The following is a 14,815-nucleotide window of genomic DNA, read 5'->3' as shown; positions in this document are numbered from 1 at the left end:
ACACAGGCATCTCCCCATATGTCTTTCTGCACAGCAGGGTTTCAATGAATAATCAATCAATATTCCTCTTATAGACTTAAGCCACCACTTTAAAATTAGTTAACAAAACATATGCTTGCTTACTTACTTATACTTAAGTTAACAGTCCGAGAGGTCTCAGAAAGGCCTTTTGTTTCAAGCTGTGTTTAAATCGGAGACTGATTCTGAGCTCCAGCCCAGCATTTGCCCCTCAGCTGGAGGTCTGCCCCGCAGTGCGCGCGCAGCTCCATAGGAGGCAGAGGCTGACTCGGAAGTAGTTCCACCGGAAATAGATCCTGAGCTGCCTCTCGGACGGTTTCTGTTTCCGGTCCTCCCTCGCGCTCTCTTTTTCCGGCCACCGCCATTGTGAGTGCAGGGTGAGTGAGACCCGGGTGGCGGAGGGAGTGGATGTTTGAGCGAGCCCGGCCTGGGCTAACCGGCCTCGCCCGCTGTGTGGGGATGATCAGCCCTGGCCGCTGCACGGTCGAGAGAATGCCGCTGGGTTCGGCTCTGGATGGGAAAGGAAGGTGGCAGCAGAGGGGGGCCGCGTGTACAGGACTTGGTGGGCCGCAGGCCCTGAGCTGGGGCTGTAGGGAGGAGGTGATGGGCCAGGAGAAGCCGGTAAACCTCCTGGGGTGAACCTTCCCCCACCCCCCAACACCGCGCCATAAAGTGCACACTAATCACATATAATAGGGTGAGAGTCTGGTCAGTAGACACAAGATGGGCCAAATGGCCTCCTATACTGTAGGAATTCTGTGATTCTGGGAGAGGAAGTTTCAGGAAAGGATGGATGAGAATGGTCCCAGGGATCATAGAATCCTTATAGTGTAGAAAGAGGCAATTTGGCCCATTGAGTCTGCACCGACTTTCTAACAGAGCATCTTACTCAGGCCCTATCCCTATAATAAGTTTGCCCTGCTCATCCCCCTAACCTAAGCATCTTCTGAACTTATCTTGGGACAATTTAGCATAGCCAGTGCACCTAACTAGCACATCTGGCAGCATATCACATCTCTCAAATTTGATTGCGCTTTGAAGGGGAGAATTTAGGAAGCATTGTTAGTAAGTTTGCAGATGACACCAGGCTTGGTGGCATAGTACAGAAGGTTACCTAGGATTGCAACCGGATCTTCTTCAATTGGGCCAGTGGACTGATGAATGGCAAATGGAGTTTAATTTAGATAAATGTGAGGTGATGCATTTTGGTAGATTGAACCAGGGCAAGACTTACTCAGTTAATGTTAAGTTGTTGAGGAGAGTTATAGAATAAATAGATCTAGGTATACAGGTTCATAGCTCCTTGAAAATGGAGTCACAGGTGGACACGGTGCCAAAGAAGGCATTCGGCATGCTTGGTTTCATTGGTCAGAACATTGAATACAGGAGTTTGGATGTCTTGTTGAAGTTGTACAAGACTTTGGTAAGTCCACACTTGGAATACTACGTATGGTTCCAGTCACCATATTATAGAGTATTATTAAACAAGAAAGACGGCAGAAAAGATGTACTAGGATGCTATCGGGACTTGATGGCTTAAGTTATAAGGAGCGGCGAGACAGACTGGGACTTTTTATTCTGGCGCATAGGAGGCTTGGGGGTGGTCTTACAAATGTCTATGAAATAATGAGGGGCATTAATCAGCTAGATAGTCTTTTCCCAAAGGTAGGGGAGTCTAAAACTATGTGGATTTTGCACATTCTCCCCATGGCTGCATGGATTTCCTCTGGGTGCTCCAGTTTCCTTCCACAGTCCAAGGATGTGCAGGCTAGGTTGATTGGTCATGCTAAATTCGCTTCAGTTTCAGGGGGATTAGCAGAGTAAATATATGGGGTTTCAGGGATAGGTTATGATAGTTGTCAGTGCAGGCTTGATGGAACTGAATGACGGCTTCCTGTACTGTAGGAATTCTATGATTCAATGCATCTAACCAGCAATTCTTTTAGACTGTGGGAGGAAACTGGAACTCCCAGAGAAAACCCACTCAGACACAGGGAGAATATGCAGACGCCTCACAGACACTGCCCCGAGTTGAGTGTCAAACCTGGATCCTTGGCACATGTGAAGCAGCAGTGCTAACCACTGTGCCACCTTTTGGATCATAAAATTATTGAGAGGAGATTTGATAGAAGTGTTCAAAATCATAAAGGGCCTGAGCAGTGTAGATAGGGAGAAGCTGCCGTTGTTTTGGAGAATCAAAAACTAGAGGGTCCGTCTCTAAGTTAGTTCGTAAAATAAGCCACAGCAATGTGGTATGCTGGACTATTAACTTTTTTTTATGTGCCTAGATCCCTGCATAAAACACAACTTTGAACAAAGTCAGCAACTAAATAAAATCCAACATGCAGAACGACGCTGGTGAATTTGTTGATCTTTATGTTCCACGGAAATGGTGGGTATAAACTAAGTGCACATTATGACCTCTTGTGTTGCATGCATTATAATTTAACTAAATTGTTGCTCATTTCTTTTAGCTCTGCAAGCAACAGAATTATTGGTGCCAAGGACCATGCTTCCATTCAAATCAACCTCGCTGATGTGAGTTAAATCTTAGTAAATCAGAAATGTAGGTCTGAATTATTATTCGTAAGGCTAGATGTTGCACGTGTATTGATGAAATCTTTTGTCCTCATGCTGTGGTCAGTGAAAATACTCATAGCAGGTTTGATAGAGATGTTAAAAATCCTGAGTGGTTTTTGTAGACTTAATAGGTGGAAACTGTCCAACAACAGAGGATCAATAACCAGAGGGCACCAATTTAAAGTGATTGGCAAAGCATGGTGTTACAAGGTTTTACACAACAGACTGCAATCTAAAATGCACTGTCTGACAGGGTGGCAGAATATTCACTAGTTGCATTCAAGAGAATTGGAAAAATAATTGGAGAATTTAAAAAAATGGTGCCTCACAGTGCCAGGGACCCAGGTTCAATTCTTGCCAGAGGTGACTGCAGAGTATGCACATTCTCTCTGTGTCTGTGTAGGGTTTTCTTTTCCTCCCAGACTCCAGAGAAGGTTAGCTTGATTGACCTTACTGAATTGCCCATGTCCCCGATGTGTCATATAGGTGGGTTAGCAGGGGTCACATGGATAGGGCCTGAGTAATATGCTCTTGTCGGAGTCAATGCAGACTTGGTGTGCCAAAAGGTCCCCTTCTGCATTGTACGAATTTAATACACAAAGGAAGATATTTGCAGTGTTCTGCAGAAAGAGGAGGTGATGGAGATTAATTGGAAAGCTCCAGCAAAGGACCAGCACAAACCTGAGGAATGAATAGTCTCCTTTTTGGAATCTGAAGCGTTCTGCTGTTATACTAAGCAGAAAACAAGCAGTTGGTGCTGAGGTTTTTCTAATTCAGCTGCTTTTCAGTGGGCTATGGTGTGTTTCATAAGAACATAAGAAATAGGAGCAGGAGTAGGTCAACTAGCCCCTCGAGCCTGACCCGCCTTTCAATAAGATCGTGGCTGATATGTCGTGGCTCAGTTCCACATTCCCGCCCTCTTCCCATAACCCTTAATCCCCTCTCTCATCAAAAACCCATCAACCCGCGTCTTAAAAATATTTAGCGAGGTAGCCTCCACCACTTCAACGGGCAGAGAATTCCAGAGATTCACCACCCTTTGAGTGAAGAAGTTCCTCCTCAACTCCGTTCTAAACCGCCCCCCCTTTATCTCGAGGCTGTGCCCCCTAGTCCTACTATCCTTTCTGAGCGGGAAGAGTCTCTCCACCTCTATCCTATCCGTCCCATTCATCATCTTATACGTCTCAATGAGATCTCCCCTCATTCTTCTAAACTCTAACGAGTACAAGCCTAATTTATTCAGCCTCTCCTCATAGAGTGATTAAAATTAGGGGTGTTGCAGTGGCTAGCACTGCTGCTTCACAGCACCAGGGACCCAGGTTTCATTCCCGACTTGGGTCACTCTGTGTGGAGTCTGTAGATTCTCTTCGTATCTGCATGGGTTTCCTCTGGGTGGTCTGGTTTCCTCCCACAGTCCAAAGATGTGCAGATTAGGTGAATTGGCCTTGTTAAATTTTTCCTCAGTGTACCCGAATAGACGCCGGAGTGTATCTAGAGTATCTTCACAGTAACTTAATTGCAGTGTGAATGTAAGCCTACTTGTGACTAATAAATCACCTTTACTTTGCAAGTGCTTGAGAGGTTAAAGTATGAGTGGGGCAGATCTCTGGGAAGATTCAGGGATAGGGAGGGGCAAGGCCACAGAGACACATTAAAGTTGGGAAAGGGGGTTTAAAGTCAAGCTGTTGCTCAGCCATAAACTGTTGTAGATCAGCAAGCACAAGTGATTGGTGAACAGGCTTTGGCCAACAGTGTTTTGAGTGAGCTCAAGTTGGTGGGTGGCAACCAGGAAAGCACCGGAATAATCAGTCCGAGGGTAATGGCACGGATAAAGTTTCAGTAGTAGGTCGGCTGTGGCAGGGCTGAAGCAGATTGATGCAGAAGTGGATGTCAGCCAAGCAATGTGGCAAATGAGGTGGGTTGCAAGAGATGACAGTGAGGTAGAGTTGAGTGTTGGCATGCATGTGGAACCTGGTGTGTTTTTGATGGTGTCACCAAGGAGCACGGTGTAATTGAGAAATGGGGGAAATCCAGAGTTGATTCTTAGAGGGCCACGCAAAATAAGAACAATTCTGGGCAAGTGTAGCCCCAGCTGGTGAGCTGGATGGTGTGGACAACTGTCAAAGACTGCACGGAGGTTAAGAAAGGTTGTGGGGGTTATCTACCGTAATCACTGTCACATAGTACATCAATTGTGGCATTGGCAGAAGTCTAAAACTGATTGGAAGGATTTAAACATGACATTGCAGAAAAGCAGGGCACAAATTTGAGGTGCAACCACACAGTTGAGGGGGGAGTAACATTAGGTTTGAAGGGAAGGGGGGGCGTAACTCACTATATTTCAAAAAGAATGTTTCCTCTTACCGCCTTGGTTCTTTTGCCTATCACCTGTGTCCTGCACTACCTTGTTATTTCACTCTTATAAAAACTCTGTCTGAATCTTTATCAGATCTATAAGGAAAACGATCACAGCTTCTCCGGTTGCTCCATATAACTGAATTCCCTTCATCCCTCGTATTGTTCTAGAGAATTTTTTTATTTGTTCTTGGATGTGCGTGTAGCTGACGAGCCCATCCTCTGTTGTCCATAACTATTTGCCATTGAGTGGGTTGTGGTGAGTTGTTTGTAGAGCACGGCTGCTGGGGAAGGAGTTTGCAGGATTTTGAACCAGCTTGAGTGAAGGAATGAACGATGTTATAGTTCCCAGTCAGGCTAGTGTATGGATTGGAGGGAGACATGAGGATCAGTTCCCTCAAGCCCTTAACATCCTTCCTATGTAAGGGGTCAGAATTGAATACTACTCCCTAACTGTTTCATATATTTCCTTGCCTTTGTATTCTATTCCTCTAGTGTATAAAGCCAGGGATCCCAGACTTCTCAACTTATCCTTCCACCTTCAAAGATCTGTATTTGTTCACTTGGTTTAAAATTGTGTTGTTTAGTTCACGTTACCTCTTATTTTCCCTACCAAAATCTATCACTTCTCCACGTTAAATTTCATCTACCATGGATCTGCCCATTGCATCAGTCTGAGTGTCTGAAGTCCTCCTTATTGCTCATATTTTCAAGTTAGATGATGTTTTGGCCTTGGAGGGAGTGCAGAGGAGGTTTACTAGGCTGATGCCGGAGTTGAGGGGGTTGAGCTATGAGGAGAGGCTGAATAAACTAGGCTTGTACTCGTTAGAGTTTAGAAGAATGAGGGGAGATCTCATTGAGACGTATAAGATGATGAATGGGATGGATAGGATAGAGGTGGAGAGGCTCTTCCCGCTCAGAAAGGACAGTAGGACTAGGGGGCACAGCCTCAAGATAAAGGGGGGGGCGGTTTAAAACAGAGTTGAGGAGGAACTTCTTCACTCAAAGGGTGGTGAATCTCTGGAATTCTCTGCCCGTTGAGGTGGCGGAGGCTGCCTCGCTAAATATTTTTAAGACGCGGGTTGATGGGTTTTTGATAAGAGAGGGGATTAAGGGTTATGGGGAGAGGGCAGGAATGTGGAACTGAGCCACGACAGATCAGCCATGATCTTATTGAATGGCGGGGCAGGCTCGAAGGGCTAGATGGCCTACTCCTGCTCCTATTTTCTTATGTTCTTATATCCTTTATACCTAAGTCCAGGTAATTAATTTACATGAAAAGGAGCTATACCAATATTGCATACTCTCCTCTAATCTGAAACAAAACCATTTACCAATACTTTTCTGTCCCTTAGCCAGTCTCATATTCACATTGTCACTGCCACTTTAATCCCAGTGGCTTTAATTTTGCGAATGAGTTTATTATGTGGCGTTTATCCAATTGGACAACATAAGACAAACTACCCTTAGTGTCTTTGTCTGTAGCTTCGTGGGAGAAGCTGATTCTTGTGGACTGACAGAATGATAAGTATTAAGTTGTAGAATATAAATGTCAAGTTGTGAAATTTGTTTTCGGGATATCTGTTGGTACTTTCATAAATCATTTGTCTCTTGGATCATTTTATCTTAGGTTGACAAAGTAACAGGAAGATTTAATGGCCAGCACAAAACCTATGCTATCTGTGGAGCTATCCGTAGGATGGTATGTATGCATTTCTGGGGATATTGGAAAAAATAAACTTCCCATCTGGGGGTTGTTTCTGTCCTTATCTTGCAGGCTGCTAGGGCTAGTGAAGGGCATTAATTTTATGCCCCTTTGGAATTAAAATTATTGTACAAGAATAGGATACTTGATTCCCTACCTGTTCTAGCATTCAATCAAATTTACTTATTTTGTACTAAATGGAAATTTCTTGAACTCTTCTGTATATAAATACATCTGGAAGTGAGAGAAAATAGGTTCTTTCAAACAGTGGGGCTCTTTGTGTAAAATATCCCCCAGCCCTGAAAATTTACATAGGTGTCATAATAACAGGTGAGTTATAATTTCCTAAGAATGTTTGCCTGTAAGATATGTCCTTGGCTTAGCTTCCTCTTGGTCAGTATCCTGGATGAGGGAGAATGCAGTCTTCCTTATTACCCCTGGAGCCATTTACTAAAGGACTGGGCACTTCCAGATTGCCTCAGCTCAAATTGGTGGTACACTCTAGAAAAGATGGATCATTGCTGAATTTGAAATACCTTCCACAAAATAAGAGCTTGATATTTTCCTGCTTGTCCAATTAAGTGGTAGAGTTTTATTTACTCAGTTGAATTTGATCGGAGGTGAGGGCAGAACTATTCTCAGCTGGAGCCTTCCCATGATGAGATAGCCTACTGATATTCATGTGGGTAATGGGATTTGGTCACTATTCCAAAGAGAGACTGGCACTTGTGGAGCCATTTCTCAGCACAGAGTCAGCAGCTTCAGAACAAAGATACAAAATATGACCAAAAAAAACCTGCCTTCATCCGTGCTGGTTTTTAAAATTTTAAACTTGTGTTGCCTATTTCTGCATTGCAAGTATCTGACTCATAATGAACTATATGTTTATAATTTAATTTGTGGTGACAAAAAACACAATTTTTAACATCAAAGTTTTTGGTGTCCAGGGAATGCAATCAAACTTGCTGTGTGTGTTTGAAAAGGGATCTTAAACTTTATTTTTTTAATTACAGGGTGAATCAGATGATTGCATCTTGAGGCTGGCTAAGAATGATGGCATTGTGGCCAAGTAAGTTGGATGTTGAGTCTTTTATATACCATGGTTTTCTTTGTAGTGGTGGTGTTGTTTTTCTGAAACTAGCACAAGAGGTGTTTGTACTGGGGAGTGAAGCACATTATGTTCCTATGAGCAAATTACAGGCAGTTTTGTTCCTGTGATCCCAAGCCCAACGTGGAAATGATTAAAAAGAGAAAAAAGTGGGATTGCTGGGGCAGGCAGTATCTGAAGAAAAAGACAGACTTAACTTTTCAAGTCTGATCTTTCATCAGAACTTGATTAAAACCATTACAACCAGCAGATTGAGGAAATCCTAATCCCATCAGTGGAGGGGCTGAATTTGAAACAAAGATGGCTGCGTGAATTCAGAGGATCATAGAATCCTACATTGCAGAAGGAGGCCCTTCGGTCGATTGAGTCTGCACCGACAATGATACCACCCAGGCCCTATCCCCGTAACCCCATATATTTACCATGCTAATCCTCCTGATACTAATAGACAATTTAGCATGGCCATTCCACCTAACCTGCACATCTTTGGACTGTGGGAAGAAACCGGAGCACCTAGAGGAAACACACACAGACATGGGGAGAACATGCAAGCCAGGAATCGAACCTGGATCCCTGGTGCTATGAGGTAGCAGCACTAGCCACCATGCCACCTCTTAGTGAATAAAAATGATGTAAACAGGAGGACAGACCTGGTAGGATGAGTTATAGAGGGGACTGGACAGATGCTTACTTCGAACTGGGATAAGGTGGGGGGGGGGGGGGCGGGGTTAACAAATAAATTGTTTAACTTGATGTCAGAGATTACACTATTCAGTAAATTTTCCAGATATGATTGGTAAATAGTGGGGAGTTGGGTTCCATTCAGATGGACCCTGACACATTTATAATTCTGTTTTCTTCTGCGGTTATTCTGAATGTGTCTTGTAACTTACGTTTTTTGTTTGTTTTTCAGAACTGTCTAACAAGCTGAAGACTTGGGTTGTAGCAAGTTTCGTGTTTGTATTGAAATAAAAAGTCAAACAAAAAATTAAATGTGTTTTTGCTTTTTTGTCATTAATGTTAGGAGAAAAATAAATTTACGTCATATGAGTGATGCTTGGGCACAACTTGCATACCACAAAAGTAACTTATTTAAAGTTGCAATGAAATAGTTATTTTCCTTATTGCTTTAATACTTTTACTGTACTTTTATGTGCTGTCAATTTGCCTGATACAACAAAAGCATCATGTACAGAATTCTCCAGATCCCTCACTGACTGTGACCAGTTGGTGGTCTGATAAAAGCCCCAACCTCATGGCCTTTTTAAAATTTTGGGATTTCAGTTTCAAAAGAGGATATTTATGTGTTAGCTGGAGTACTGGGACTGGCATTTTGAGGATTGTCCTTGATGCTGCTTAATGCTGGCTGATTGGCATGTGATAGAAGGCCTTTTTTTTTAAGCAGACCTCAGTGGAAGCATGTACATGTTTGCAAATGAATAGTTCCAAGAGAGGATGTCTTATCTGATTTGAGAAATTTATTCTGGCAGTTTTTCCATGTATGACAATTTTCTGAGTAGATGCAAAATTTAACTGAAAAAAATGCACAGGGCACTCATTACCATTGATGTCTCACAGCATCAGGAACCCAGGTTCAATTCCCGGCTTGGGTCACTGTGCAGAGTCTGCACGTTCTCCCTGTGTTTGCATGGGTTTTATCCCAAGTCTGAAAGACTTGCTGGTTAAGCACATTGGGTACACTGAGGGAAAATTTAGCATGGCAAAACAGGCGTTTGAGTGTGGCGATTGAGAATTTTCACAGTAACTTCACTGCAGTGTTAATGTAAGACTACTTGTGACACTTATAAATAAATGTCAGCTTAGGATTCAGTCATTCTGTTTTGGATCACAGTTTCAGGTGCTCATTGCATTTTGATCTAATCCTCTAGTGCATTTTGACCAAGCAATGTCAAGTTACTTTCCTTGGGCCATGTCACACTACTTGGAGGTGACACTCGGTGCATTGTAACTCCTATCCTGTGCAAGTTTGCACTTCCAAAATGTCCAGATTGAATTTTGGATCTGTAGAAAACTTTTGAAAAATATTGGAGGAAAGCAAGACTATCACTGCAACTTGGTGCCTGTGATCCTGAAACGTAACAAAGTGGATGCCAGTATCTGAAACAAAATGCTGGAAAATCTCAGCAGGTCTGACAGCATCTGTGGAGAGAGAGTAGAGCTAACATTCTTCATTGGGTAGGTGCCAGGCTGTCATCACTTGCCGCAGTGTAATTGTAGCATTCTGCAACAGCGGCTCAAAATTGGTTTAGCCTTCTCTTCCTTGTTTTCATGAATTACACTATGGGCAGAATTTTACCCATACATCTGCCTGAGTTTCAGACAATCCCAACGGAGAGCACCATTCTCCAAGCCTCGCCTGCCCCTGGAATCGGAGTGGGTATGCTGATAAAATCTAGCCATTGGATTGGTTGGTGATCACTACTGATAAGCCCACAACTACTTCCATCAAGGACTAGGGCAGCAGCTACATGGGAACACCACCACCTGCAAGTTCCCCTCCAAGTCACCATCCTGACTTGGAAATATATCATCGTTCCTTTGCCATCGTTGGCTCAAAATCCTGGAATTTCCTCCCTAACAGCATTGTGGGTTCACTGAATGTTAGTGGACTGTTAAGTAAGGTCTTCTATTCCAGGAAAGGAGAGAGAAAGATGTATTCACCATCAGATATGGTGGAAGGTGATTTGGTTGAATACAGAGGGCTGTGGTGTGGCATTTGGGAATGGTAAAGGATAAAACCCAAAGCAGGAGGAATGGCTTCTGTCTTTATGGTAGAGGAGGATACTCAACTGAGAAAAATACTTCAATCAGAACATATGCCTTGACTTTTTACATGCCCCTGTATCTATTAAGTCTTTTTTTTTCCCTATTATCCTTTCCTTTTTTCAGCCATTTACATCTCATTCCATAACCTTATAATTGTATATCCCTCCCGTCATTTGCATTTGCTTTATTTTAGAATCCCTACAGTGCTGGAGAAGGCCATTTGGCCCATTGAGCCTGCACCAACAGTAATCTCACCCAGGCCTTATCCCCATAACCCCACCCAGCCCCTGACATTCAGGGCAATTTTGCATAGCCAATCCATCTAACCTGCATGTTTTTGGACCGTGGGAGGAAACCAGAGCGCCCAGTGAAAACCAATGCAGATACGGGACAGGCAGTCACCCGAGGCTGGAATCGAACCTGGATCCCTGGCACTGTGAGGCAATAGTGCTAGCCATTGTGTCATCCCTATTTGAATACTGGTTATCATTCCAATTTGGAAGCATGGTTCACCTGAAGCGTCACCGTAGATCAATAATAGGCAACCTAGGGTAGGGAGTGGGCCACATGAGTGGAAATGAGCATTTGCACTAATCCCAAGAATAAGATTAGATACGTGCCAAACATTTCATACCCAGTTACAGAAGATGTTTAAGTAGACATTCATATATTAATAGAACTATCAACTCAAATGGCAAAACCAAACGCAACATTTACACTCACATTATTAAGGTGCCTTCTGGTTGGATCTGTCCTCCAGAAGTTTCCTTCGATTAGGACTCAGCAGATGCTTAGCAATTTGGCAATGAGGTTTCCATCAGTTGGTTTGTTGTGTTTCTTGCTTTTGATGGGTGGAATTCTCTAGGCATTGCACTGTTTGCTAGCGGCGAGGTTCCTGGTCCCCAACTATCAATTGGATTTCCAATTGAAGCCACCCTACGCTGCTGCGAAACCCATGGAGTGCACTGCCAGTGGAAACAGAGAACCTCGCTCAATGTGTCCCAAAGCAGATGTTTAACACGTTTGATAGGTTTCTCTTGGTTTTTAAATACATGAATAGGATGAGAATAGAGGGAGATGGTCCCCCGGAAGGATAGGGGGCTTTAGTTCAGTCGGGCAGCATGGTCAGTGAAGACTTGGAGGGCCAAAGGGCTGTTCCTGTGCTGTAACTTCCTTTGTTTTAAATCTGGCAAATAAAACATCTGCAAACTCCATGATGCATTTTTTCATTAATTCATCATCTGAAAATGGCTTTCTATGTTTTGCAAATAACCAAGCAATACGACAGCTAGCCAAAGTCACTGCATCATTCTCATGTAATGCTTGTCTAAATACCTGCCTCTGTGTTTTCACGGCTTCCTTTAGATTTGAAAACTGTCGAGTGCATTGGGGCAGAACCTACTGGAAATTTTGCTCTGTGAGAGGCATGGCATGCATTGCAAATTAAACACAATAGCTTACCTTTCTGTTCAGTAATAAAATAATCCAGCTTCCAACTCTCTTCTGCCATTCTGCCCTCATTGCCAATATTTCTCTTTATGAATTCTTCCTCTGCCTTTTTTGATTTTGCACTTGATTCTTCCTCCTCATCACAACACTTCAACACAAACCAATCCATTAGGCAGGAACAAAGTAGATAACTGCAAAAAATCAATAGCAATAAAGTATAACCTCCCACACATGCTCTGACACTGAACAGGATGGTTTCCCTGCACTTCTGTATCCAGAATGTGTTGGGGATTTTGTTTGAACCATGTGAATTGCAGCATCGTGAGCCTGGTGTCAACTCATAGCAGAGTGTCCTGGTGTCAACTTGTAGCTGTGTGATCCCAGACCCAGAATGAACCTTAGTGGCACTCATGCAATAATGGATAATAGTCAATGGGCTGCATTCAGAGTCCAGCACTGCCATAGATCATGATGTAACAATCCAATTTTTAAGTATCAAGATTTATGTTTAGACTTTCTCGCCATACGAGTCAAACCCTTCTTCTGCTAATTAAGAATCAGCCCCAATTTTTCATCCCAGAAATGAATGTTTTGCTCAACTTACAATTTGACCTCTCTGTGATCAGGTAGCTGATATAGGCTGTGTTACCAAGAAGATGCATGGGAGTTTATGATACACCCATACTGACTCTCCAAAAGTACACCCCACCTCATCCCTGTCACCCTGCACATTTACCATGACAAATCCATCTCACCTACACATCTTTGGATACTAAGAGGCAATTTAGCATGGCCAATCCACCTAACCTCAATTTCTTTGGACTGTGGGAGGAAGCTGGAGGCACTCTGAGAAAACCCACGCAGAGACAGGGAGAATGTGCAAACACTGCACAGACAAGACCGGAATCGAACCCAGGTCCCTGGCAGCAGTGCTAACCACTGTGCCACCAAGCCACCCCATTATGGGGGCCTACACAAAAACACATTATTTATGTATAACATGTTGACATCCCATGTTGCCAATGTGATCAAGAGAAGGCTGCAATTATTAATATATCGGGGAGGGATGTGGAAGTGGGTGGGCAAACTTCTGTCGTTTAACCTTTAGATGCGTGCCTCAACAAGCCATACGAGGATCATGTTTATGCCAAGTGGGATGGGTGGCTAACTGACAGAGGAAAATCCTTCATAAGGAATGGCAAAATGCATGCTTCTCCAGGCCATGTTGTGTGTAGATTCGTCACCACATTGTGGGATGCTATTAAAGCACAAACTCTCATCAAAGCGATCAAAGGCGAATTTGAATGGAATTTGCCAGTTTTTTAAATGTTTTGATTGTGGTTAAAAGTATCCTCGTAGAATTAATTCATTCTATATTCTGTTCCATTGATTTAGTTTGAATTGCCAGTGTTTTTTTTCACACATTTCAAAATGTGAACCACAACAGTGGTTATACTAGGTTGTTTTTAGAAGCACTTTTCAGCATTAAAAGATTACTGATGTGCCACTACAGGAAGTTTGTACTCTCTGAAGATGCTTGCTAAGGATTTCTGGCACTTGCCATTTAAGCGGTGTAACCAGCTTTTTATTTAAAAGACGCACTGCAGTAGAACTTCACTGAGAATTGTTTTGTGTTGGACGAGCATTGGATTGCTGACGTTTCCTCATATTTAAATTGAAGTGACTCTGAAGAAATTTCTGGATTACTTTCGCTGTCAATTATTTTCTGCAGAAGCTGGAGTTGAAGCCAAAATCAAATCAGCAATTATCTTATTGAATGATGGAGCAGGCTCAAGGGCCACATATCTTAGCAACAAATTCACCAACAGATGGTGCTAGAAATATTCGAGTTGTAAACTTGGCGAAGCAGTGTGCAGATTATTTCTCGGAGAGGTCCTGACAAATCTTACTCTGCTAGGCAAGTGTGTCAGATGCCTTCTATTTCAGAACTACCTCTTGTTTTACATCAAATTACTTACAGAATACTGAGAGGCCTAGATAGAGTGGACATGGAGACAATGTTTCCACTTGTGGGAGAGACTAAGATCGGAATTTTACCAATACGCCCACCCTGATTCGGGGGGTGGTCTTGGCTCGGCGAACGGCATTCTCCTTTGGCCTCAGAGGGGATCGTACGAACCTTGGGCGGACATGCCGGTAAAATTCCATCCTAGAACTCGAGGGCACAATCTCAGAGTGAAGGGACGCTCCTTTGAAACTGAGATGAGGAGGAATTTCTTCAGCCAGAGGGTGGTGAATCTGTGGAAATCATTGCCTCAGAGAGTTGCGGAAGCCAGGTCATTGAGTGTCTTTAGGACAAAGATAGATAAGTGCTTGATAATAAGGGGAGAAGGCAGGAGAACAGGCATGAGAATCATATCAGCCATCATTGATTAGCAGAGCAGACTTGATGGGCCAAACAGCCTAATTCTGTTCCTATATCTTATGGTCTAAATTAATCAGATAATTAAACACAATTACACAGAGGCATCTTATTCAATTTGATTATTTGCAGAGTTTTCCACAGGTAATTGTGTTCCTAAACATATCCATGACTGACATGACTGCAAGAGGAACAAAGCCAGGTTGACTTGGCCCATTCACGGACTGGAAGCAAAGAGGTTTGACCCGAACAAACTTTGAGTGCAATCTTATTGAAGGTTCACGCCATGCTCCTGCTGCAGTGAGGTCAGAGAATTTGGCGCCCAGCAAAATCTCCATTCACTGCAGTGGATTGGGAAAATCCTAATGGTGTGAACAGTGTTAACATTCTGGCCTTTGTGCCTGAATCATATGGCAAATAGACATGTAGC

General features: G+C 43.2%; 1 protein-coding gene across 1 annotated transcript; it reads left to right on the top strand.

Moving 5' to 3' along the window:
* The first annotated feature begins 310 nt into the window (after positions 1-310).
* Positions 311-8,759, top strand: rps21 (ribosomal protein S21). Its single transcript, XM_080204753.1, has 6 exons — positions 311-395; positions 2,307-2,410; positions 2,493-2,556; positions 6,584-6,655; positions 7,672-7,727; positions 8,680-8,759. The coding sequence occupies exons 2-6, from the start codon at positions 2,361-2,363 to the stop codon at positions 8,687-8,689; spliced, it is 252 nt and encodes an 83-aa protein (XP_080060879.1). The 5' UTR covers positions 311-395; positions 2,307-2,360; the 3' UTR covers positions 8,690-8,759.
* Positions 8,760-14,815: the final 6,056 nt, after the last annotated feature.

Source organism: Carcharhinus amblyrhynchos, chromosome 16 (assembly GCF_965287045.1).
Source record: "Carcharhinus amblyrhynchos chromosome 16, sCarAmb.v2.hapA, whole genome shotgun sequence".
In the NCBI taxonomy this organism is placed as follows: domain Eukaryota; kingdom Metazoa; phylum Chordata; class Chondrichthyes; order Carcharhiniformes; family Carcharhinidae; genus Carcharhinus; species Carcharhinus amblyrhynchos.
The sequence above is the reverse complement of the archived record's forward strand: the minus strand, read 5'-3'. Positions and strand labels throughout refer to the sequence as shown.

Excerpts from the sequence above, each read along its gene's own strand:
- rps21 (XM_080204753.1), top strand. The coding sequence starts at position 2,361 with ATGCAGAACGACGCTGGTGAATTTGTTGATCTTTATGTTCCACGGAAA. Across the intron at positions 2,411-2,492 it reads CTTTATGTTCCACGGAAATG|CTCTGCAAGCAACAGAATTA; the intron begins GTGGGTATAAAC and ends CATTTCTTTTAG. Across the intron at positions 2,557-6,583 it reads TTCAAATCAACCTCGCTGAT|GTTGACAAAGTAACAGGAAG; the intron begins GTGAGTTAAATC and ends ATTTTATCTTAG.